Source organism: Acartia tonsa, chromosome 9 (assembly GCF_053477335.1).
Source record: "Acartia tonsa isolate MP-2025a chromosome 9, ASM5347733v1, whole genome shotgun sequence".
NCBI classification, from domain to species: domain Eukaryota; kingdom Metazoa; phylum Arthropoda; class Copepoda; order Calanoida; family Acartiidae; genus Acartia; species Acartia tonsa.
In genome coordinates, this window is record NC_137268.1 from 25177672 (window position 1) to 25201891 (window position 24220).

General features: G+C 30.6%; 2 protein-coding genes across 5 annotated transcripts; both read right to left on the reverse strand.

Moving 5' to 3' along the window:
- Nucleotides 1-376: 376 nt before the first annotated feature.
- LOC145328610 (uncharacterized) lies at nucleotides 377-6928 on the reverse strand. 2 transcript variants are annotated; one of them, XM_080172357.1, is made up of 12 exons: nucleotides 6577-6928; nucleotides 6416-6480; nucleotides 6063-6109; nucleotides 4642-4746; nucleotides 3907-3956; nucleotides 3478-3545; nucleotides 3220-3293; nucleotides 2513-2602; nucleotides 2103-2183; nucleotides 1624-1680; nucleotides 1125-1164; nucleotides 377-480 (listed from the first exon to the last, which is right to left on the reverse strand). In XM_080172357.1, exons 2-12 carry the CDS (start codon nucleotides 6477-6479, stop codon nucleotides 431-433), a joined length of 726 nt encoding a protein of 241 aa, XP_080028483.1. In that variant the 5' UTR covers nucleotide 6480; nucleotides 6577-6928; the 3' UTR covers nucleotides 377-430. The 2 variants fall into 2 exon arrangements, with proteins under 2 accessions (XP_080028483.1, XP_080028484.1); XM_080172358.1 differs by lacking the exon at nucleotides 1125-1164 and adding an exon at nucleotides 1193-1258 and having other exon boundaries at nucleotides 6577-6690.
- Nucleotides 6929-12085: 5157 nt separating this feature from the next.
- LOC145328609 (uncharacterized) lies at nucleotides 12086-23334 on the reverse strand. Of its 3 annotated transcripts, none has more exons than XM_080172355.1 (14): nucleotides 22819-23334; nucleotides 21234-21297; nucleotides 18510-18633; nucleotides 18120-18162; nucleotides 17290-17376; nucleotides 17115-17154; nucleotides 15804-15858; nucleotides 15687-15725; nucleotides 14791-14841; nucleotides 14546-14608; nucleotides 13607-13771; nucleotides 13367-13450; nucleotides 12758-12843; nucleotides 12086-12294 (listed from the first exon to the last, which is right to left on the reverse strand). In XM_080172355.1, exons 1-14 carry the CDS (start codon nucleotides 22876-22878, stop codon nucleotides 12194-12196), a joined length of 1062 nt encoding a protein of 353 aa, XP_080028481.1. In that variant the 5' UTR covers nucleotides 22879-23334; the 3' UTR covers nucleotides 12086-12193. The 3 variants fall into 3 exon arrangements, 2 of the variants coding, with proteins under 2 accessions (XP_080028481.1, XP_080028482.1); XR_013882526.1 differs by having other exon boundaries at nucleotides 12242-12294; nucleotides 13367-13430; XM_080172356.1 differs by lacking the exon at nucleotides 13367-13450.
- Nucleotides 23335-24220: the final 886 nt, after the last annotated feature.

A 24220-nucleotide genomic window follows, 5' to 3' on the forward strand; every position in this document is an offset into this window, starting at 1 on the left:
TATTAATCATTTAATGTTATTATTTCTCTCCAAACCTTGGAGTTGTTTAAAACAGTAAAGGGCCACATTCCCGCACTAAATAAAACATATCCACCCATCACCCCGAGCCCCCCCCCCCCCTCCAATATTACGCTGGTTGAGTATTTACCAACTAGCTACGTTAATCAAAACATTCTTAGAATCCTACAATTTACTAAAACTTTGTCGACAGTGGTCGGCAGCCGTTCAAGTTAAAAAAATCACGGCTTCTTGTGAGCAGTATCGGCTGCGTCAGCTAAAAAATATTATTAGATTATTCAATGTAAGATTTATTCTTAAAACTTTCAGAGGCCTTTCTCTCGTAAACGTCAAATTGACATTTATACAGAAATACAAATTAAAGAAAACTACATTTATTGAAGTCTATCTTTTATTTAAATTTTTGAAGGGTTTACAAATTTTCTGCCTTCTTTTTTAAGTCATCCAGAGTGGCACTTGAACCTAAAATTGTAAAAAATATTATATGCATATTAGGTTGATGCTGTAAATTAAATTGTTTACTATCATTTAATTATTTTTATAGAAAAGTTATAAATGATTGAGTGGATTTAACGAATTTTGGTTATTGGTAATCTTGATTTGTTCTTTACAGAATATGATAAATATAGGTTTGCCCGCCCTGAAGATAATATTGCATCCAAAAAATGCAATATTTGTGATTATAAGAGTCACGTTTTTAGAAAAAAAAGGTTGCAAATAATTTTGTATTACAATAAGTAAACCACCAAAAAATAGTCATCCTGCTTTTATTGTGAAAACAAAACATACAATTAAGTTGCATACATCACAAAAATATAATTTTCAAGTCTTCATTTTTTGAAAACTACAAGATGAAAATCATTTTCTCTAAATATGCCCTGTAATTATTGTAGTTTAAGCCATTGCATTGAATAGGAAACAATATGAGGTGCAATAAATTTAAATTAAAATACAATTTGTGCAACTACCCAGTTAGAAATAAAGCTACTTTTTCTATAACTTCTTTTTCCCTGCTATTTATTACACTGATTTTAAGAACAGATTTTTTTTCTAATGGAATTTCTTTTTAACAATTATGTATGTAATCTATGTAATTATTGAATTACCTTCAAAGCTTGTCGCAACATCAGAAGCAATGTCAAGAAGCTAAAAATGAAAAGTATTAAATTATTACTTGTTATTGATTGAATTCTATGCTTGGGTTGTAAAATTTTGTTTCGTCACTGTAATAATCAACCTCCTAGAATTGTCAAACATTTTATCATGAATTTTAGTGCATAATTTAGTTAGGAAAAGTTTTATCATGCAAAAAATTAGATTGTTAGTTCTTTAAATATTTTTAAATGACATGTGACAATTACTAGGATTAGATTAGAGGTAATAAAAAATGTACCCACAATAGTCGACAATATACAATTTAAAGTTTCATTCTAAAAACCAAACTGGTTTGACAATTTTTGTCGCAACTATCAAATAACAGCTAAACCGTAAAATTTTATCCGAAAAGCCTTAAAGAAAGGCTGCTTCTTAGCCTTTGATGAACATATTACAGATTTGTGAATTAAGCTGTTAAAGAGTAGTATAATAAATGTTAAAATTTTGTACCTGATCATCTACATCACCAACACCAGATAAGATCTTGTCTACGTCGATATTCCAGGCCTTAACAAACAAATGTATAACTTAAACAATTACTATGATCGACAAGGACATAAGGATTTTGTTGAGAACGTTCTAATGCATTTTAAACTATCTAACTAAAAGGTGAGTAAAAAATGCGGATCTTGTTAAAATTGTAATTGCGCGGCTTGTTTTAATAGTAGAAAAATATTACGCATATCGTTAGAACCGCTATTTACTTTAGATTTTGGAAGTATAAAAATGATCCCTGTGCTACGTATAGTTCATAGCGGTTCTAACGGTATGCATAACATTTTTACTACTATTAACACAGGCCGCGTAATTTCAATTTTAAAAAGGGCCGCATTTTTTGCTCACCCTTTAATATAGGCAAGCAACAAAGAGTGAGTTTAAACTATCTATGGAAATCTAATATTAGTATAGTATTCATACAGTTAAATTACCTTTTCTCTCTTGTATTCACAGCCATCATGGTCAATTTTATCAAAGTCATGAAGATACTTCTCAGGAACCTGGCTTGTCAACTAAAGTAATAAAACGAATATAAATTATCATGATTATCATGTGTGTGTACTGCTCAAAAAACTATTTAATTAGTTGGTTAATCGTTTAAACTAAAAGACTCATATACTAAAACACAGGCACCAATAAGAAAGATACGATTGTATTGTACATAAATGGTGAAGCTTTACAAAGTGTCTAAAAAAACAGCCATGTAAAGTCAAGGGATTATCCATCTCTTTTTAAGGGGTTTTCTTTCTTACTTCTCCTCTCATCCCTCATTTTTAAGACGTCACATGGCTGATTTTTGAGACACTTTGTAAAGCTTTATAAATGGTCTTGGTTTTGCTACCTTCTGAGTAATAGCTTCATCTTCCTGAGCTGTTCTCTGAAGAATTGAGCAGGAGATCCTGTGAGCTGTTGTAATGAACAGATCCATGGCCTAATCATAATAAAATTAAATTTCAGATTTTAATTAGAACACAAAAGAAAATTTGGCCAGGCACAATTTCATTGTACTGCTCTATGTTTGTATGACAGCTAAATTCCAAAATTTTTAGGGTGTTGAAAAAATGCCCATATTTTAACCGCAATCTCCGTTAAATAGCACAAAATTCATCCAGTGTGGCTTGCACAGGGCTTTGTCATGGGGGTGCACGGCACTCAACCCTTAAACCATAATTGAGGGGGTATTACAGACAACAAGAGGGGTGTTATTTTATCATCAGGAGGGTGGTAGCCTTAGAAAGTTATAATGTAAATTGCTGAAATTTACGTCTTTTGGTTAGGGGAATATACATAGATAAAATAATATATCATGGATATCATCTTGTACATAGTGATTTATATTTTTTAATGTTTTTGATTTAGATTAGTAATTGCTTTCACTTCCAATTAGGAAGATGTAGATCCTGTAAATGTGGACATAGATGAATGTATGAAGGTGGAACATTAGGGAAGGCGTATCCACCACCCTTAGTTTTAAGTCACAGAGGCACACAACTAAAGAATTGCTTAAATATATGTATAATTGGATTTTTGAGCTGGAAAATATTATACCTGGCAGGTACAGAGAAGACCATAGGTATCATAATCAGTATCCAAAACGGTATAGCTGGCAGAACCAATAGCATCTAATTATGTACATATTATTGTGCTGGAACAACAAACCAAAGTAAACTATAAAAAATAGACTATAATACAGAAAGTAAATCCTTTCATATTCATTATAATGAATTAGTCAACTAATAGGAAAGTCTTTGCTTAAAACAAGTTTGTTACAGAGAATTGTGCAGGGAAATATAAATAATTACTTACTGAGAGGGAACCTGACAATCATGTTTGAAGGAACAGATTCTTGTGGAACAAACAGCTTTCCAGTATATCTGAATAGTTGTTATGTTTATAATTTTTCCAAACAATAAAGACTTAACAACAATTTTGATATATCCTAAATCTTATCATTGTATCATTTCCCCCCTTCAGCACCTCTCTTCATACTTAGTAAGTTGGTACTCGTTTTCTTAATTCCACACGAAGATTAATATTCAAACATATAACAGTAGGGTGGCGAAACCCTGCTTCAAAATAATTAATAGACCTTCCCTGACCTAAAAGAACCTTATTGGTTCAGTGGTTAATGAGATTCTTCGCTACAGACAAAAAAGCTTACTACTTTAAATAAAAGGATAGCATATTTCTATAACTGCATTTGAATTACAAAGAATGTTGAATTATAAATCTTACTTGTATTCATGATCTACACCAATGGCATCTTTAAATGGAAGCTGTCTAATCTAAAATATATTTTTATCGTATAGTACTATGTACAGTTGTCCGCGGATAGTAAAATGTAAATGAAAGAATTAATTTCTGTTTTGTTGGCCTCTCAAACCAACACGGATCAGAAAAGTTCCTAGTTGACCATTTGATTTTAATTTTATTTAAACTATACGATAAATGTTTTTTTTCAGTACAGAAAAGAACTGGTTATAATCCGGCGGATACTTTAGCCACACAAGAATTTTATCTAAATGCCCCTTAACAAATGTTGAGTGTAATTTAATGTTCAAGAAACTAGATTAAGAATGTAAATGCAGTTGCAAATTTCTTAGTTCCCCAGATATTGCAAAAATAAGTGACTATAGAAATACTTTGACACTCTCTGCAAAGCTACTCTATAATTAAAAATGTCATTCAGGGTGTCCGTGTGATACGTTTTAAGGCGACGTGATTTTCTCAGCTTTTATTCTACAGACAACTAAACTTTCTTGTGTCTGTAGATGAAAATAAAAATATCTTTTTATTTTTAATATTTCTTAGCTTTTTATGTCTGATTTATAACGTATTTGTCCGATTTATGATTATATATTATACAAATTTTTGGGTTTTCTGTTTTTTTTTGAGCTTCGCTACTTATTTATGTTGTCATTCTTGTTAGAAATGACAATGAGTATTTAAATGTCTCTTTTAGTAAATTACCTGTTCTACCGATTTGAAACCAAGGTTATCAGTTTTAAACTGATAAGTAAGACAAGTTGACTTGGTATCAAATTTTTGTGTAACATACCAAACATCAGCAGAAAACTAAATATTGTTGCATTAAATCTGTGATTAGAATTTGCATGATTTTGTTACTGGCAATATTATCTATATTTGCATCTACAAAGTTACATAACAGAGTAATTAAAATAAACTACAGGGTGGGGCAAATAAGACCGGACAAACTTTAAACTGCCATAGCGCCAAAACTACTTGACCAATCAGGACATTCGACCACACTATAAAAAGCTTAGGTAATGACCTTTTAGCACAAAAAAATCGTTGGACGAAGATGGACGTGTACAAAGAGCTGGCCGCGCATATGTTCAACAAGGCAGATTCCAAATGCGCCGGTGGTTTAAACTGGATTCTCGACTAGGGTCCACTAAATCTGACCTCAGCCCATCTGTACGTGAGGTAGAGTTATGTAACTTGCTGGGGATACTGTCAGATACATAAGTAAGACACTAGAAAAGACTAGAGCTCTCTATCTGAAATGGCTTGGCCGTAGTACTCCAGCAAAGTGAAACGGGGCAGATTTTGAGATGTAAAAAACGTCAAAAACCGTGAAAATTTCTCGGTTCTTGACTTCACTGACCCATATTGAACTTAAAAACTCATTTTAGACTATGGGTTGCGCTGACAAGCCTAGCTGAAACTTCATGCCATTTCTAAAAATGTAAAAAAAACGTTGTTCTAGCTCAACTGTGGTCCAAATAAAAGCCTCCTTGTATAAGGGTAGCTTGAAAGTTGGGCGAATTTGGATCCTGCGGTTACTCACGTTCCTAAGAAAATGTGGCCTCCCAGCAGTCCGATCTTAATTCAATGGACTATTGGGCCTTGGGCTACTTTGAAGCATGCACCAATAGACGTGCCCATGCCACCAAGACCTCCCTCATTGCCACTATCAAGGAGAACTACGCCATCTTGGACAGGTACATTTTGACCTGGACCTGCCGGCGGTTGAGGAGGCGGGTAGAGGCGGTGATTAAGGCTGGCAGCGATTTTATTGAATAATCTAATAGTCATATACCTATTTTGCTTGCCAGTTTTTAAAATTCAATAAAATCTTTAAAATTGACGATTTTATGTTCATTTGTTTAGAAGTTAGAATTTGTCCGGTCTTATTTGCCCCACCCTGTATGCCTAGTTTGATTGACATGATAGTAAAAAAAATTTCTAATATTTTATGAAGATCTACATATATTAAATTCAGAGATTTGCACAAAGATACAAAATGAGGTGTTTGCAAAGATCATAAACACTTAGTGAGGTAAGGGAGGTTGCAGATGGTTGAAAAGGGGTGACTAACTCCCTAATGTAATCCCATGCTTTGATTTCCCGATTAAAAAAAAGGTTACCTTTTCCCAATTGAAGTTTTTCATAGGATTAAAGTCTGGACATTTTCCTAAAACGTAAGGAAATTTATTTATATTTCATACTCCATAAAATTAACTCTTTCTTTTTTATATCAATATATCTCTTATATATATTATAAATGTACAAATAAAAAAAAAGTAAAATGATTATTGCAGAGCATCAATAAAAGTGTACCTTTGTCATTTTGTTTTTAAATCAATCCAAGTGCTTGTATATTTAATTTTAAAAATTGAATATCTTAGGATAACCTGTTTTACAGTGAGAGGTTTAAGATATACATGAAGGATACATAAATGTATGTATATAAATAAAATAAAATAAAATGGGTTGTTACCCGGATAAATTTCATGTCCACTGGCTAACACAACACAAACAGCAAGAACAAACAGTTTAAGCATCCTATAAATTAATCATTATTTATACAAAATGTTTTTATTTCCCTCAAAGCTATAAAGTATAAATATTATTAAGTAGTAAACAAATGATAAAAACTACCTTTATGTCTCAGATGTCTGTACACTTTGAGAATTTCTCTTTGACTGAGCACATTATATACAGATAGTTTTTTAAATCAGGCCTCACTCAGCTTAATGATTCACTCTTCAATTTCCCCATTCCCTTTTTTTCTTCCGTCTAGCACTTTCCAGCCCCTTCTTTACTCCCTCCCTATATGTTCACATTTTCATTGCATTAAAAACCATAATCCCCGGGTCCTCAACAAAAAACCAATTACACAAATCTAATCATTATTATAAATCTTCAGGTTAAAGGGTAACAAATTTTTTTCGTCTAACACTTTAAAATAATTATAGCTAAACTTAAACTTGGCAAATAGAACATTGGTTAGCAACTATTTATCATAAACAAATCAATAGAATTATTACTACAGGGCTCTTTTACATGCATGATACACAACACAAAGCTACACCCATTTTGGTTGCATGAACAATATTTTCAAAAAAAATTCAAACGTGCAATTTTTTCTGAAATTTTGAAACCCCTATAAAACCCAAATCTGGGTGGGGGGAGCATTAAAATAGATCAATAGAGGTTTATGTAGCACTAACTTTACCCACGAAACGGGGACCATTTGCCGACCCTGTATTGGGTATTTGAAATCAGCCAATAGCATCGTAAATATAAACCAGCCGAGACTCTACAAAAGAACAGAAAGCAATTTGCTAGGAAACGCATAGGGTTTTCATCATTTAGGCCAGGTAGTTGTCTGGATTACACATCTATAATCATGTACAGGGTGTTTTTTTTTAATAAGTTAAAAGTATTGCTTAATTTAACCCACTTGCCATTGAAAGAAATTAATAATCTATATCTTAATTTCTTCATTGATGTGGGGCATTTTGTATGAGAAAAAAATATTTGGCGATTTTCAACAAATTCTGCCTTAAAAACCAGTTTTTCAAAGTACCTATTTTTGGAAGATTTTTGGATCATGACTAATTTAAAGAGTGTGCAAAAATGTGTACATTTTAAAAAATCAAATTGCGCGGCTTGTGTTAATAGTAGAAAAATGTGACGCATACCGTTAGAATTGTCATAAACTCTAGTTTTTGGAAATATATGTAACACATATAGGTTATTTGTAGTATAGAAGCTACATTGGAAAATGTGAGAAATGTTGAAAATTTTAAGTAAGTTGGAACATTTTACCACGTAGCTCCTAAACTATACGTAGCACAGGAATTGTTCTTAAACACCTGAAAACTAGAGTTTATGACGATTCTAACGATATGCATAACATTTTTCTACTATTAACACAAGCCGCGCTATTTGATTTTTAAAAATGTACGCATTTTTAAAAACCCTTTAAATTAGTCATGATCCAAAAAACTTCCAAAATAGGTACTTTGGAAAAACCGGTTTTTAAGGCAGAATTTGTTAAAAATCGCCAAATATTTTTTTCTCATACAAAATGCCCCACATCAATGAAGAAATTAAGATATAGATTATTAATTTCTGTCAATGGCAAGTGGGTTAAATTAAGCAATACTTTTAACTTATTAAAAAAACACCCTGTATTTATTGAAGCATTTAGGGGTGTAAAACATACATTCAGAGTTAAGTAAAACGAAACAGTGGCATGCACTAAAATCGAGGTAGGTGTTCTTTACCGTGTTAGGGGACTGTAGACTCCTCTTAAGGTAGGAGGACTAGTAATCCTGCAGTAAAATATAATGTTAGCAATGCATCAAATTATAGCGAACTTCCTGTGTTAGATAAAATACTTAAATACATTTTATACGATAAAAAAATTTATGATGTTTGTTCATTTAATGTTCATAGATGTATGCTACAACAATATTTGAGGCTTATTTTATATGATTTTGTAAGCTTTATTATTACTTTATAAATCACTTTCCTGACATTGTAAGGTTAATTTAGACTTTTCTTACTAAATTTAGGGTAAAAAGTAAATTGAACTCAGACTTTAAAAAATTGGATTGGCCATATCTACATTTATATCATGTAGCTTTGCAAAAATATGAAAACAAACAATTATTTAAATATTTACTAGTGACTTCGCCCCTATCATCTAGCATACGCTGTCTGTTTGGTCACATAAATAGCCTTAAATCACCCAAAACACTTATCAAGCTTCCCTAAAAAGTAAACCCACTTCGTGCAAGCATTTTCCGAAATCTTTATCCTTAGTAAAAAACCTTACTACTTTATATTATAGGATTACAATAAAAAATTGTGCACAAATGTGAAACATTTTTGGAAATTTAGTGTTTATTAATTTTCTGGTTGGATAATTAAATGAGTCATATCAATAATTTTAAAAAACAAAACTATATGTTAGATTTGTTATAGCATATAGATTTCTTTACACATTTTACTTCATTGCATAAAAAGTCTTCATATGGATCACAATAATTTTTGCATAAACATTGTGACGGAATATCTCAACTATAGAAAAAATCTATGTTTCAATTTTAAAACATTGAAAGAAAAAGGACAACTCTGTTCAAAGTTTGATGTAATGAATAAACACCGGTCATGGTTGGTTCCCTGGCTCCGAGTTTGGTTTTATCTTTCCGGATTTCCCAACTTCTCCGGAGAGAGGCCTAATAATTATACTGAATGCTAATTGAAGGAACTATTGACAACTAAACCTGTGTTAATTGACAACTGTAAAAATCTCCGTCATCTGGTATTTCAGAATTTAATATTTGTCCTGTCTACTTTATGATTGCAGGATAATTTATAATTGGTGTATTTATATCACCAAAATTTGGAATTCCATTGCTTGGTCAATTATCTTTGAAATAATATTTACAATGTTTCTTTTGATTTAGAACCATCTGTAGACCTCACCCACCCACTTTCTATGTATTTAGTAGGGAAATTATTCTATAATTCACTTTTCCTGTTTAGTCGCGTAAATTATAATTCACTTTGTCAGTTCGTCCGTCCGTAATGCTATGGGGCTACTGAGATTAACTCTGTTGCTATTAAAACTAGACCTTAGATTTTTTGTCGGCATTCCTATTATCATGAATCATATTTGAGTAATGTATATGAAATCTGATTCATGGCAGACTAACTGTGTCTGTCCATCTGTCTGTAACGCTGGGGAAATTATATCTATTCAATTGGTATTAAAGTTAGTTAGTTATTTTTACTGATTTCCACATGATTTCCCGCCATTCTAATGAAGTTTTGTGTTCGTAGATTAAGGGACAAGTAACTTAATTTTTAGTTTTTCAAATATTTTTATTTTCTCTGCTTTTTTGAAGACAGATCGCCTACTTTTGTAAATGTAAATTTTAATATACAACTTATTTAATCCGTGTGGGTCATTATATTTCTTTCGTGATTTCTTTTAATCATAATCTTCTATTAGTTTGTCCTTCTTCCTCTTTTTTATGGCTACTTAACATTTGCTTGATAATTCACTGTCTGTTTGTCCATTCCAAGATTTTTTAGTGCTTCGCTAATTATGGATATTTTCATTCTTTTTATACTTAAAGCTTACAGAGAGTTTCCCAAAGCGAATACCAAACTACACGCCAACAAATAGTGTCACAATGGATGCGGGTATTATATGCATCGATACTTGTGAGCTTAGTGACATAACATTCCAATATTTTATCTAATATATAATTTTTTGAACTGTAATAAAATATTTATAAAAAAAGATGACTACTTCTTAAAAATAAACATCGACGGAACAAAATTATTACGAGGTTTTGTGTTTTTACAAATTTTACATTAAGGGATAATAAACCGATGCTTGCTTTCAACCTAATTCTGGATCACTTTAAACTCCTTCTAAATTTTGAACAAATTTGAAATAAGGAGGGGGAGGGGGGGGGGGGGTGGGATGGTATTGATATAGATAAGCACAAAAAAACTGAATAATTTCTTTTTTTACAATTAACCGCACTTTGGTTATACTAAAGCTACTTTTTCCCGTCTCTCCTTAAGATTATGAGAGAAAATGCTTTTACAGCTATTAGTTCTGTTTTTACAATAAATATTAATAAATTGATGAGAATACATTTATGCAGTTCAACAGATCATCGCTTAATTTGGCCAAAAAGAACACAGTATATTACAACAATTTTGTTTCGAAATTTGAGTTTCAAACCAAATTAAGCACTAAACCCCCATCCTTTTTTGGGGGGAATTACTTATTTATATCACTTGCAGTGGCTTTAATCCTGCATGGCCTTATTCCTACTAACCTAACAGAAAATAATCATTAAAATTACGTTTCACATTACGTATTTCATTACAGGGAGTAAGGGAGGGGACAATGGATCGAATATTCAATTTTTAAGTAGTCTCAGACTTTGGGGACTGGCTTAAAGGGAATGTGCACGAATACAGCAGATTCTTACTGATTTTGGGGACTTGCGCATCAATGCCCCGCTAACCAGCTGAGTTAGTTTTGAATATGCAGACAGAAAAGTTTGTTTTTTATCGCTGGTTTTAACAAATATTTTTTCCCAAGAAAATGTCTTTTCATGTATAGAAACTCTACTGTGATATTTATGTATTAAATAATCTAAGAACCGCTTGAATTTTGGGGTCAGTTATAAATATATTAGAAGGGTTGAGGGTGGTTTAAACAAGATTTTTCTAGTGATTAATTACAGAATGTTTACTACATTGTGATGTGTTGATAATTTAATTTTCAAGTAAATGATTTTTTTCTTAGAACTAATTTTGTTCTAAATTAGGTTACCATGATCCCCTTACAATTTTGGTAAAATTTTCTTGAAAAATCTGGTTTTCGTTGCTTTTCAGCGAACCCTCTTAAATTGAATTAATTGCCCATTGTCCCCTCCCTTACTCCCTGATTTCATTATATAATAATTCAGCTATAAATAGTTGCTTGGGGGATTATTTTGTCACATATTTTACTTAAAACCTAGTGTCAGGGTTAAATCTTTTGAAAACTTTTGTAATGATTTCTCCTGGGGAAATATAAGTTAAGGAAACGTAAATTTATCTTGACAGCTTCGTAGTAGTATAAAGTAAGGTTTAAAAAAGTTAATCTTTTATCTTATTACATTTCAAATCATTAAATATTTAAATGTTTTAAATCTCTTCCAAGTTCCTTCACATCAATTTCATACTGAAATTCTTTTCTTTTCTTCCAAACAATTGCAAAAAGTGTTTTCTAATATAACAAGGCTAACCACTTCAAATAAAGCGGATCCCAAAATTTTATAAATCAATGTTTGACATAAATTTTTAATACTCAAATTAGGAAAGAGGGAAAATATATTATTCTCCTTCCTTCCAGCTGTAATAGTAAAGTAGAGTCAGACTTTTGTCTTGTAATTAATGAGATTCTTCGGTAAAACCACATAAACAGACACACAATTTGCCTCTTATCAACAACTAACAAACCTTTGGCCTATGTTGCTGTCAGTAAAGGAATTTAAGCTTTGCGTGTTATATAGAAAATATTTTAGTAAGGTAGCTAAGCTGTATATAACAAGTGACAAAATGAATAGAAAAAAGAAATAAATAAAACAAACGTATATATATTTGATTAGATGTTTGACATTTCAATTTTACAACAATTAAATATGATATCATATATGTACTATATACTGACACAATTATTGGGATAAAATTAAACTTGAAGACTGTTAGAAGCCTCCTCAATGACAGAAATTAAATTGTCAAAATATTTATCTCTTGACACTGGTTGCTTATCACCATACCAGATTATACCTCAAAACAAAAAAATTATTGATTTATGACTAACAACTGCGCCCCTTGCCTGTTAAGCTACCTAAAAACCTGCCCAAGACACAAACTTTACCGAAATTTAGATTTTTATCGATTTAGTGAACCTAGTAATAGTGTCTAACTTTTTATCTTTGTGACGTAACAAAAATCCATCTCCTTTTAGGGGTTTCCTTTCCCACCTCCCCTCCCATCCTTCGATTTTTGTTACGTCACAAAGATAAAAAGTTAGACACTATTACTAGTTTCGATTTAGTGATTAGAAAAACTTTTTTAAGGGAGATGACGAAACCCACCCGCCATATAGTTTGAAACCTTCAGCTGCATTTATAGCTAGAGTATATTTTTTTTAGTTGGTGGGCATTTGAATCCGAAAGCCTTTAGCCTGAAGATTTTAAAATTTCCAACTGGCTGGACGCTGTGGATGGTTCATACATGAATATTTCACCTTTCTGTAGAATTTCGGAATCAGATTTTTTTCTTTGGTTTGACCATTTCTTGTAATTACTCTCCAAAGAGTATTTCTCTTCCCATCTAAAATTATATTTCATAATCGTAAGAAGTACCTTAATACAAAGACTAAGAATTACAGAGAAAGAAAGAAAAAAGAAGAGAAACAAAAAGAAAAAAAACAGAAAGAAAACAAGGAATAAAAAGCAAACAAGAACAGTTTTGAAGTAGCACAAGTCCTAAATATTTTTGAGATAGGAACTGGCCTGTCAATAGATTAAAGAAAAGAAGAATAATGAGATGGTAAGAGAGGACATTTATAGATTAGTTTCGCATCTAAAAAATCACTTAAATTAAAAGGAATACAGGTTTGATCCAGGGTTATGCCAAGTGGGAGCGCGAAGCAAACCCAAGAATTTTGACAAACCATAACTAAGGGTGTAATTTTATTGTCAGGGGAGTAGATTCTAATCAATATACTTATTACTCAATGGTCAAGAAAGCGTTCTTTGACTGGTGAATTAACACGATTTTTTCACACTTTATTACAAATTCAAGGTATTTATATGTCTTAATATTACGGGGATGTATTTTTATCCCCTATTACCTTATTGGGGCAGGATTCTCCTTCGATTTTGAGTGATCATCCGCTTGTAATGGAATGCAATACTCTAACGTTGTAGGTAGTTGTCTATATTTATTAGTTTATTTTCTAAACGTCTCTGGTTAATTGAAAATCAGTAAATATAGGTTGTATTTGAGCAATTTAGAACGGATATAGCCTCCATTAGAATTCATTTATTGGTGCGTTTACAAATTTTATTGATAAATAAAAAAATTTGCTAACCTGTATTCAATACCAGAACTGTATCTTTTATTTAGTCTATTACAGATATTTTCTTTCCTCAGTGTCGAACTTTCATTATAGGGCGGAGAAATTTCTATTTCTATCTTTGGATCTTTTCTACATGTTTCTTTTGTAAACATTTTTCTATCATCCGTTTCTGGTTTACTTAAACAAATATAATTCTTTATAAATGGCTGCACTTTGTAAACTTTTTCTAGTGTATGCTTTGAGAGAGGACGAGGTGTATTTATTTGTTTTAATTATTTTATACTATAGGGGACATTTCTTAGTATCAACGGGAACATTTTGTTAAGTTGAGTAAATTTTAATAAATTTATTTGCCAAGAACTAAAATTAATCATTCATGAAAATTTAGATCAGTTTTAAGACTTTACTGACTTGATTGACAGACACACAATCTATTACTTTAGTAAACAGAATATAAATTTATTTCACAGGTATTTCTTTTCTGAAAAGAACATTTGAAATATCTTTTTCGGATCAATTTCTTATCTGGTAAAGATTGTGTAACACAAGTGATATTGTCCATCAAAAATTTTACATCAATCTATTTTGGAAACAAATCCTTTTATATTTGATTTACAGGAAAATAGAAAATGGAAGGTTTGGTGAGTACTTTAAAAAAAACATAAAAAAACATATATTATAAAATATTAGTTAGAATAAATCAAAAATACCGGGAATAGTCCCTTTCGTGACATCGCAACTTAAGGGGCGATTTGTTGTAATTTTAAAATAGATTATTTTAGGTTAGGTTATGTTATATTGGGTTAGGTGATTGCACCACAGGGTTAGGTAATTGGCCCCGCAGAGTTAGAGTTCCCCGCAGGGGCTAGAAATATGAGAAAACCTACTGTGAAAATACAAAGAATCGCCCCTTAAGGTGCGATGTCACGAAAGGGACTATACCCAAAATACCTTTCATCTTCTAGTAGTTTTGTTTTTGTAGATTCAGATGGTCTGTATAAAGTTTTGAAAACCCCTTGTCAATAAAGAAAATGAAATCTGTATAACTAAACTATTTTTCTAGCTAAATCGTTGTAACATCCTGAATAATGCTAAATATTCTTTTTTTATAGCTGCAGTAGTATAAAAATCGAATGCATTAAATAAATTTTACTTGTGTATCTTAAAGAATGTCACAAAAAATTTCATTTAAATTTCCTTGGTCCTTTGTTTTGAAATTATTGACAGTGCCTCTCTCTTCTACATTCCTGTCAACCAAATATTTCAACATAACATACACAAATTTTTATTCAATCACTGTGGAATATTGTTTAAAAAAACACAGGAAAATTTTATAAAAATTTGAAAGAAATATAATTTACAGTTTATGATAAATATATAACAATGTGTCGTGAATATGACAAATCAGGATGACTATATAAATATCTTCAACTTAAAGTTTAAAATTGATACAAAAAGGATTATACTGTCTAGCTTTAATATAAATGATTCAACATTCTAGGTTAAGTACTTTTGAGTCTAAAGCCTCACAATGTTATTCTGGATGTGTCTGAGATACCTTTTATTAGGGGTGTTCTATTACCAACAAACTTTAAAAAGTTATAAGGTTATTTGGGGGGGGGGGGGGGGGTAGAAATTGATTAAAAAGACAAGCGAATTTTAATAAGAAAAGTTAATAAAATAACTTGACAGTAATATTTTTCTCAAATATTGTATGTTTATTCTTAGGTAAAAAGATTTAAACAAACTCTTATCCAATTGATATAATTTTGTCAATTTATTCCACAGTGAATACAGTAAACACGCACATACAAAATCTCAGTTTTATTCTTTAAAATTAAATAACTTTTGTTAAAAGATCTATAGGGAGTTAATTGTTTCCATTGCATAAGCCAATTATCTAACAGATTTTGAAGTTAGAGTTTTGTAAAAAATATTAGTACAAGCAGTTTTTAAAATGATGATGAAATGAACCTTCTTTTTACAATTGGAAGTATGAAACATTTGAAAATAGATTATTAACAATTTATCGACCTTTTTGATAATATGCTTTTGGTAAATCAAATATATTATATAATATTTTTAATATTACCATAATTGTGATGCCGGCCTAGAACTGCGTGGAGTATATCTAAATAGAATTTAGTATTACTCAATAAATATTATTTATTAACAACAGTTTGACATTGAAAATTTTCAAGTTTATAACCTTGGTGAATTTGGTAAAGAAAAGTATTGGGATGATAATTTACTCCTGGGCGGCACTAAAAAGAGACATATACATTTATTCAAATTTATACAAAATTTACAATTTCCCTACGCACTCTCTTGAGTTATATTATTGCAGATTTTATTTTATTTGTAAAACAAGGATGACAACAACCAAAAAGCGAAGCTCTGAAAATGTGAGACCAACGAACATTAACACTTGTAGAGTGTCAGAACTGAAAAATCAGAATATAAATGTAAAAAATCGAAAAAATTGTAAGTAGATTTGTTAAAAAAAACTGCTTAAGTACAGGTTATTGTTAAAGGACATACTTACTTTTTAAGGACTTGACTATAGAGATGCTTCGCTTATAACATTCTACTTTGTTGTCATATAAATCAGTATTCCAAAAATCATATCAATCGGATAATTTTATCACATAAAATTTGTTGTTAAAAAGTTAAAAATCAAAACGTTTAGAGAGTTTCTACGCTTTCTAAACCGTACCAACTACTACAAGAATCACCATGCAAAGTTTGGAATCGATAGGAAAATTGTAATCTATTTAAATGAACGAAAAGACCTATCTGTCCGTGATGTATTGACAGACGGACCGACCCTAATTATAGAAATTCTTCGCTTTTAAAAAATAATTATAGATTGTTCTCTGTAAAATACATCATTATTATAAAAGGTATTTTTGAATATATCCTAAGACAACATTACATTTTTTAGATGAAAATCTTTAAAAGTTTATGTAATGATTATTTATGCTAATATTTATGGCTTTTTAAGTAGATTTATACCTAGAATAAAATAATTCTGCAACATATTAACAAACAACATTTTATTTTAATAAGAATTGTCAAAATATAAATCAAACCCTTTGTTATAATAAAACACTAGTTCTTTATATCTATCAGTATTTAAACATTGTTATTGATGTATCTATTTTCACAAAGAACACGGATATATAATGCATTTTCTCGTATTCATTCGAATCCGATGGATAGGAACCGGTTCTCATCCATACGAAAAAACTATGTCTAGCATCGTATTATATCCAGCTTTCTACGAATATAAAAATGTACAATCAAAAGATTAAAACCAGTTTTTTTAGCCGGTGCCTCCGGCACCAAGGGGCTAAAAAAAATAGTTTTAATCTTTTAATTATACATTCTATATCCGCGGAAATCCGTTTATAATACGATGCGAGAAATAACTATTTCTGTATTCCTTCTGGTTGTGTCAGAAAATCGGAAAACTCAGTTTAGTTGACTTAAGTGAATATCTATTACTCGTTGCAATTACCTAAATACTCACTCCTAGCAGAAACAGGCCTGGAGTTATTCTAAATAAAAAAAACTATTGTAAATGCATATTTTAAATTAAGCAAAGTACTATTGATACCCATATGTGTATAGAATTTGTAAATATAATGAATTAATTTAGAAAGAAAATAAATTTCAACATATCTAATTGTTACCTGGGCTATTACAAGTAGTTCTATTTGTTGATGTGTGAGTGTGAGACCAGACATTATCCTCACCCACTCGTACATATCTCTAAAGCCCTGCTCATAGTCACAATAAATGGGTAAAATGATACAAAACTAAGGTGTTCTACCTAATACCAATGCTAATAAAAAGTTATAACCATCCTGCACAATCCCAGGTTATCAAGTGATGTTACACACTTTTTTATCATTGTAAAAATGCATATTGCACCATAAAAATAAAGAAGAAATCTTTCTTAAAATTTATATTTAAAAAGTTGTTATTGAAAACTATTTTAAATACGAAAATTTCTTTAGGAAGTGTCGACAACTCATTTATGAGTTATCAATTTTTGTTTGTAATTTTACAAAGAATCCTCTACTATAGATATTTATTGACTACATTAAAAGGTCATAATTCAATACGCCTTATGTTTCTTTGATAAATGTTTATAAGAAAAATGCATGACTGCATGATAAAATTTTATAAAATTATAACTTACACATGATCATTAATTAATCATCACATAATTTTTTTCTTGTTTATGTTAAGTCTAATAAATATCTTATGTAACTTTTTTATTCTTGCATGCATCTTAGTTTATTTGTTAACATTTTAACATTATGTAGATTTTTATTAATATTATTTTTCAAGAATTAATCGATAGCTAAGACAGCCACAGAAACATATTTAATTTTTTTTTTGGAAATTTAACCGCAGCAGCAGCAATTGTAATAATATTCACTATTGTCACAGTGAGACACAACTGAATACTCATAAGACTTATAGAGTAGCTTTCTTACTACTAGAAATAATATACCATTGTATCTAAAACTTTTAGCAAATTCGGAATGTTGTATGTCTCCTGAAGATAAAGAGAATATTATTAAAATTTTATAGATAATTTTCTTTAGCATCGATTCAATGGAGGTATATAGAATGACTTATAAAAGTTTCTATTGAACCTTAGAACCATATATTTTTATGTGTAAATTTAAAAAATTCCCTGCTACTAATAAAATATGTTTTATTAGGCTACCAAATGAGGTAATTATTTATAATGATATTATATAATTCCTTCTCTGCTGTACTATTTTTGAAAATGAATATGCTCTAATAACTGTACTTCAATTAATATAAATATATTTATCCCTTATTCATTAGAATAGAAAATTATTGTTTTTGACAGTTTTATTTTACAAAAATGCTTTCCTTGTATAATATTTGCCAGAGTTTAAGAATATCCGCCAATTTCTGCGAATTATTCCTTGGTGGACCTCTAACTGATTTGGAAGCTGAATCCACATTTATCTTTTGAACTTGTCTTCTGGCTTCTAAAAGAAATAATCTAAGCTTTATAGGAATTATTTATTAAGTTCTTTTTTACACCTTTATACCTTTTTCATAACTATCTTTTAAATTTTATATAAAAGATTGTTTAGTTTTACTGATATTTATCAAAATTATGATAGCTCTAAAGTTAAACGACATTGCCCAACACATTAAACTTCCCCAAAAGACAAGTGTTGTTTCTACTTTGGGTATGAAAGGAAAATACATGTTAATACAGGAAAATAATACCTTAAAATTATCCCAAATTGTTAAAAATACACTAACAATTAATATTTTGTTATTAAATCTTACCTTTTTTTTTATAAATATAAAGAAAATTTTAATTTTTTCTTATCATCTTAGGTGAGGCCATGGCTGCCAACACAAAAATGTTAAAACCGTATTTTTGTTCTCATTTGAACAATTTCCAGGGTTGACATGAATTTTATACCTTAACTTTTTCCTTTAAACTTGCTTGACAATCGAAAACCTTTAAATCAACACATTTATTAATGTGTAGAAGTACAGCTCTTCACAAGTCATTTTTACCTGGAGGTCGATTGTGGAAAAACCCTGGCCTAATATAATTTTTTTTTCATAAATGGAATAGTCTATACTTGAGTAAATTATTGTATCAATTCTAGATTGGCTACGTTATTCTAACTAGTTCTATAACTGATTAATCTGTTTCAAAAAATCTAGCTTTCTTTCTTTGAACTTATTTGTACTTGTTTTTCTTGTCAGAATGATAAAATGATTTAACAAATAGCTGTTTAGGCCTTCCTAAACAAAAATTAAATTTTTTTGATGAATATAAGCATCCATGATATGCTTCACAGCTCAATATGTTTAATATAAGGTATAGAAAATATTACAATATTAAACGGCAACCATGATTTTACATAAATTTCTTTTTTATTTTAAGGGCTTCGCTTTAATGGATACTGTCATCCTTATTAAATAAGATTTAACAATGTATTATTATTTTTAGTAGCAAAGCTACTCTATAATTTAAAATGTCCGTTATAATAGATAGAAGGCTGAAACTTCTTGTAAACATTCAATCAATATGGAGCATAATTAGGTATGAAACATTCATAGCAGTCGGACTGCTTTTAAGCCGCTTATATTTTTCACAACTGATTTTCTCAATGTATTATTTTTTTTTAGTAGCAAAGCTACTCTAAAATTTGAAATGTCCATCAATCAGTCCGTCTGTTAGAGACAAAATGATGGGGGGGGGGGGAACCATGATTTTCTCAGCTCCTGTAAAAGATAGAAGGCTAAAAATTCTTGTAGCTATTCACATAAATATGGAGCATAATTAGGTATAACACATCCGTAATGGTAAGACTGCTCTTTCTTTTCTTTCTTGTGATAACAGATAATCAGCTCTATAACTCACTTTGTCTGTTTGTCTATTTCACAATAAATTTTGTGCTTCGCTACCTATGGATGTTGTGAATCTTGTTTTTTTATTTAACAGTATAGTGTCAAAATTCTGTATTTATAAGTGGATTTGTAATTTAAAACATTTAGAATAACTCTTAGTCTTTATAAAACTTTAAAAAGGGGGAGGGGGGTTGTACAATTTCACAGTAACAATGTGCTCTGAGGCCCATATATAAGATAGAGCTCTGAATTTTAATACTATGGATCAGTCTAGAAATATTCTGCAAAACTTTTCATTTGGTGGTTTGACGGCTGATCACTGGTGCAATTATTCAGCTAAACTTGTAATATTGAACATGTAATCTTTTTTTTTGGGGGGGGAGGGGGGTTTGTTTTGGTTAATTATAAGAAAATATAACAAAAAACTGTTAAGCTGCAAACTACCAGCCGCTGGCTGTGGCTATCAAAAATATTACAACAATTTTGCACCTCCACAGTTTTTTGTTACTGTTGATATATTTTATCATAATTAACTAAAACACACCCTGTGGTTTAAAGAAAATTAGTTTTAAAGTAGCTTTGCTAGAAGTTCAAAGAAAGAAAGCTAAATTTTTGGAAACAGATTAATCAGTTATAGAACTAGTTAGAATAACGTAGCCAATCTAGAATTGATACCATAATTTACTCAAGTATAGACTATTCCATTTATGAAAAATAAATTTGATATTAGGCCAGAGTTTTTCCACAATCGACCTCCAGGTAAAAATGACTTGTGAAGAGCTGTACTCCTACACATTAATAAATGTGTTGATTTAAAGGTTTAAGATTGTCAAGCAAGTTTAAAGGAGGAGATTAAGGTATTAATCATGTTTTATATCTGAAAATTGTGTGTTTTAGAACTAAATTAGTATCTCCTCTTCACTGTGTTAAAGTTGATGGCGTTGCTAAAGTCAAAACGAAAAAAATTAATTTTGTATTATTTAATGACTAAATGATTTTTTTTTGACAGACTATCAATTGTTTATGTATGTTTAACAATTTAGGATGGTTTTTAGGCATTAAAAAATATTTCGTAAGTTCTATAATATTCCAGTTAATTTTGTCTTGTATCTGGTAAGTTTTCCAAATGAAAGGAAGTAAATTAAATTAATTGTCATTGCTTTAACTCTTCCTAGGAAAATCCAAAACTAAACAAGATTAGTTAATTTACCTATGGTTGGAATATAGTTTGTCAAATCCAGGGCCTTAGCCACATCTCTCCATGATGAAGATACCTGCAATTTAAACAAAAATGACAACATGGTTAGGAAGCTAATTTCCAAACTATAAAAGCAAGGATACCTTACAAGCAGTTGAAAAGGAAAAGTGAGCATAACTGACAGACAAAAATGAGTTGTTATGAAGATAATCAATATTCAGGATAATCTTCACAAAAATTTAAGACGTTTATCTATAATAGCCGCCGAATAAATAAAATATTTCCTTAACAGGTTTAACTTTAATATCCGCCTGCGCATTACCAACAAGTCAATTATATACTAGATTCTTATGGGAAAAGTTGCAGAAGATTATTTTTAGTAGTAGCCGAGAAAATCATGTACCCTAAACATTCTTATAGAGTAGCTTCGCATCTAACAATATTATGCAATAGATGACTAATTTTTAACAGATTTGCTAATAAGAAAAAAATATGGTCATATCTAAACCATCCAGACAACTAAATCTAACAAGGATGACAACATCCATAAAAGCGAAGCACTGAAACGGTAGGACAAACGGACATTAACACTTATATAGTGTCAGAACTGAATAATCAGAATATAAATGTATTTGAATCGGAGCAAAATTGTAAGTAAATTTGTTGAAAAATTGCTTGATACGGGATAATGTCTGTGGACATACTTACATTTTTAGGACTTGATTATAGAGTGGCTTTGCTTATAACATTATACTTTGTTGTCCCAGTAATCAACATACCAAAAATCAGATCAATCGGATGATAAGATCACTTAAAAATTTGTTGTTAAAAAAGTAAAAAAAATCAACATGTTTAAAATGGACGTACGGACATTCTTGTTATGATTATAGAGTTGCTACGCTTTCTAAATCGTACCTAACTACTAAAGGAAACACCATGCAAAGTTTGAAATCGATAGGACAACTGTAAAATGCCTAAATTAACGAAAAAAGCTATCCGTTTGTGACGGACGGACCGACCCTAATTATAGAAAAGCTTTGCTTTTAAAAAGTGGCTTCGCCGTCAAAAAGAAAAATTATCGAAATGATATGAAATAAAATCAATACATTGCGTTTGAAAAAATAGAAAGCAACTCTATAATTCTATTTGTTTGTTTCTCGGTCCGTATGTCAGAAATATTGTGAAGGAAGTGCGATTTTCTTGGCTGTCATAAACAAAATTTCCTGCGAAGATTTAAATGTCCAGTGATCTATTCTATAAACAAAACTTTGTCCGTTTACTTTTATGCTTCAATGTTGCAATCTTAGTTTTGTTCCATGAAACTACCATATTAAGAAGAAGAGGGATGCATCAAGAATAAATGTATACGTGTAGATGTTTAACCCAGAAAACTACCTGCATCCAGTGCTAGGGAACTTTTTCGTTAGCTAGCAAATTACTTCCTGCTCTTTTGTAGCGACCTGGCTGTGGTAATATTTCCGAGGCTATTAGCTGATATTCAATACCCAATTTAAAGTCAGCACAAGGTCCTCGGGGTGGGGACATATAGTTATTTAACCCCTTCCTCTGTATTCTTTTACTTTAATGCACCAAGTACCTGTTTATCTGCCACTAACCACTCGATGATATCAGGAGGGATAGTTTCCAAGTTGGACATTTTCACTGAAACAAGGAAACATCCAAAAGTAACGAGGCACTAAAATATTGAAAGTCATCAACAAAGTTATAATATACAGAATAGATGCTTATTAATCAGAGGAATCATCGTTAATAATTTCAAAAACAAATTTAATTTGGCACTAAAGTTAATTTCCCCCATATCTACAACTAAACAACTCTCACAAACAATAAATTGACAAGGAGGTTAACATCTGTAAGTAGGGAAGAACTAAAAACATGGATTGACAAACAAATAAAGTAAATCAAGAAAATATTCAGTGGTCATAAAAGAAGGGAAATTGAAAGAATGACATACGAAAAAAAGATCAGCCGTTTTTGAGAAAATTAGATTTAAAAATTTCAAGTTCAATTTTCATTCACTAGGAGTTACCGCATAATCATGACAAGAAAAGCAAAGATTATTTAAAAATTGTATAGATATTAGGGTATTATCCTCTTAGAAAATTTCTTTTTAATTTTGAAAATTTGATTACCCCCTCCCCCCCCCCCCCCAATAACGATCTATGAACTCTGGCCGCAGCGCTCGGCTCCCTAGACTAAAACCTAACCTAAAATAGTTGTTCGTCGTTGTCGGAGGGGGGGAGGGGGGGGGGGTACTTAAATTTTCAAAATTGAAAAAAAAAATTCTAAGAGGATAACGCCAATATTAGATAGAACCTACTGAACAAGAAATATATATCCCCCATAGGCTTTATCTTGAAAACAGGTACATAATAACTATGAATTAAGAAATTGATAGGATCGATATTCAAATATTTGTTGAGGACAGTAAGGTCAAGATTGAGAAACTAATAATTTACTTATAATCCATACGCTTTGCACTGGTTATATGTTTACTTAGTATACTTACATTACTATCAGTGCAATAATACCATGTATACACATTATAATATTTTCATATCAAGGCTTTGTTTGGTGCAACAATTTCAATCCAAACATCATATTTTGACTGCTTTCCAATTTTTTAAGAAAAAGAAAGTGAAAGAATAGATTTATTAAAAATAATTGAAATCACGAAACTTTCATAAAATAATTATTATGTGTCTGTTGTTTAATGTTCCATGGACATTCACAAAACGATCTGCAATCCCAGGACGATGTGAAATCTAATTTAAGAATTTTAATCGGACCTAAAACGCTATGTGAAAATCGTTAAAAGCGGCTAGAAAGCTACCCCAAAGCAGTCAAAGTAAATCTCATTTCCCCCATAGCATTACGGATTGACTGACTGACAAAGTAAATTTTAAAGTAGCTGCGCTACAAATTAATTTTAGACATAACAGCCAAATAATGTGGGTCTATTTAAAACTTAAAAAGCC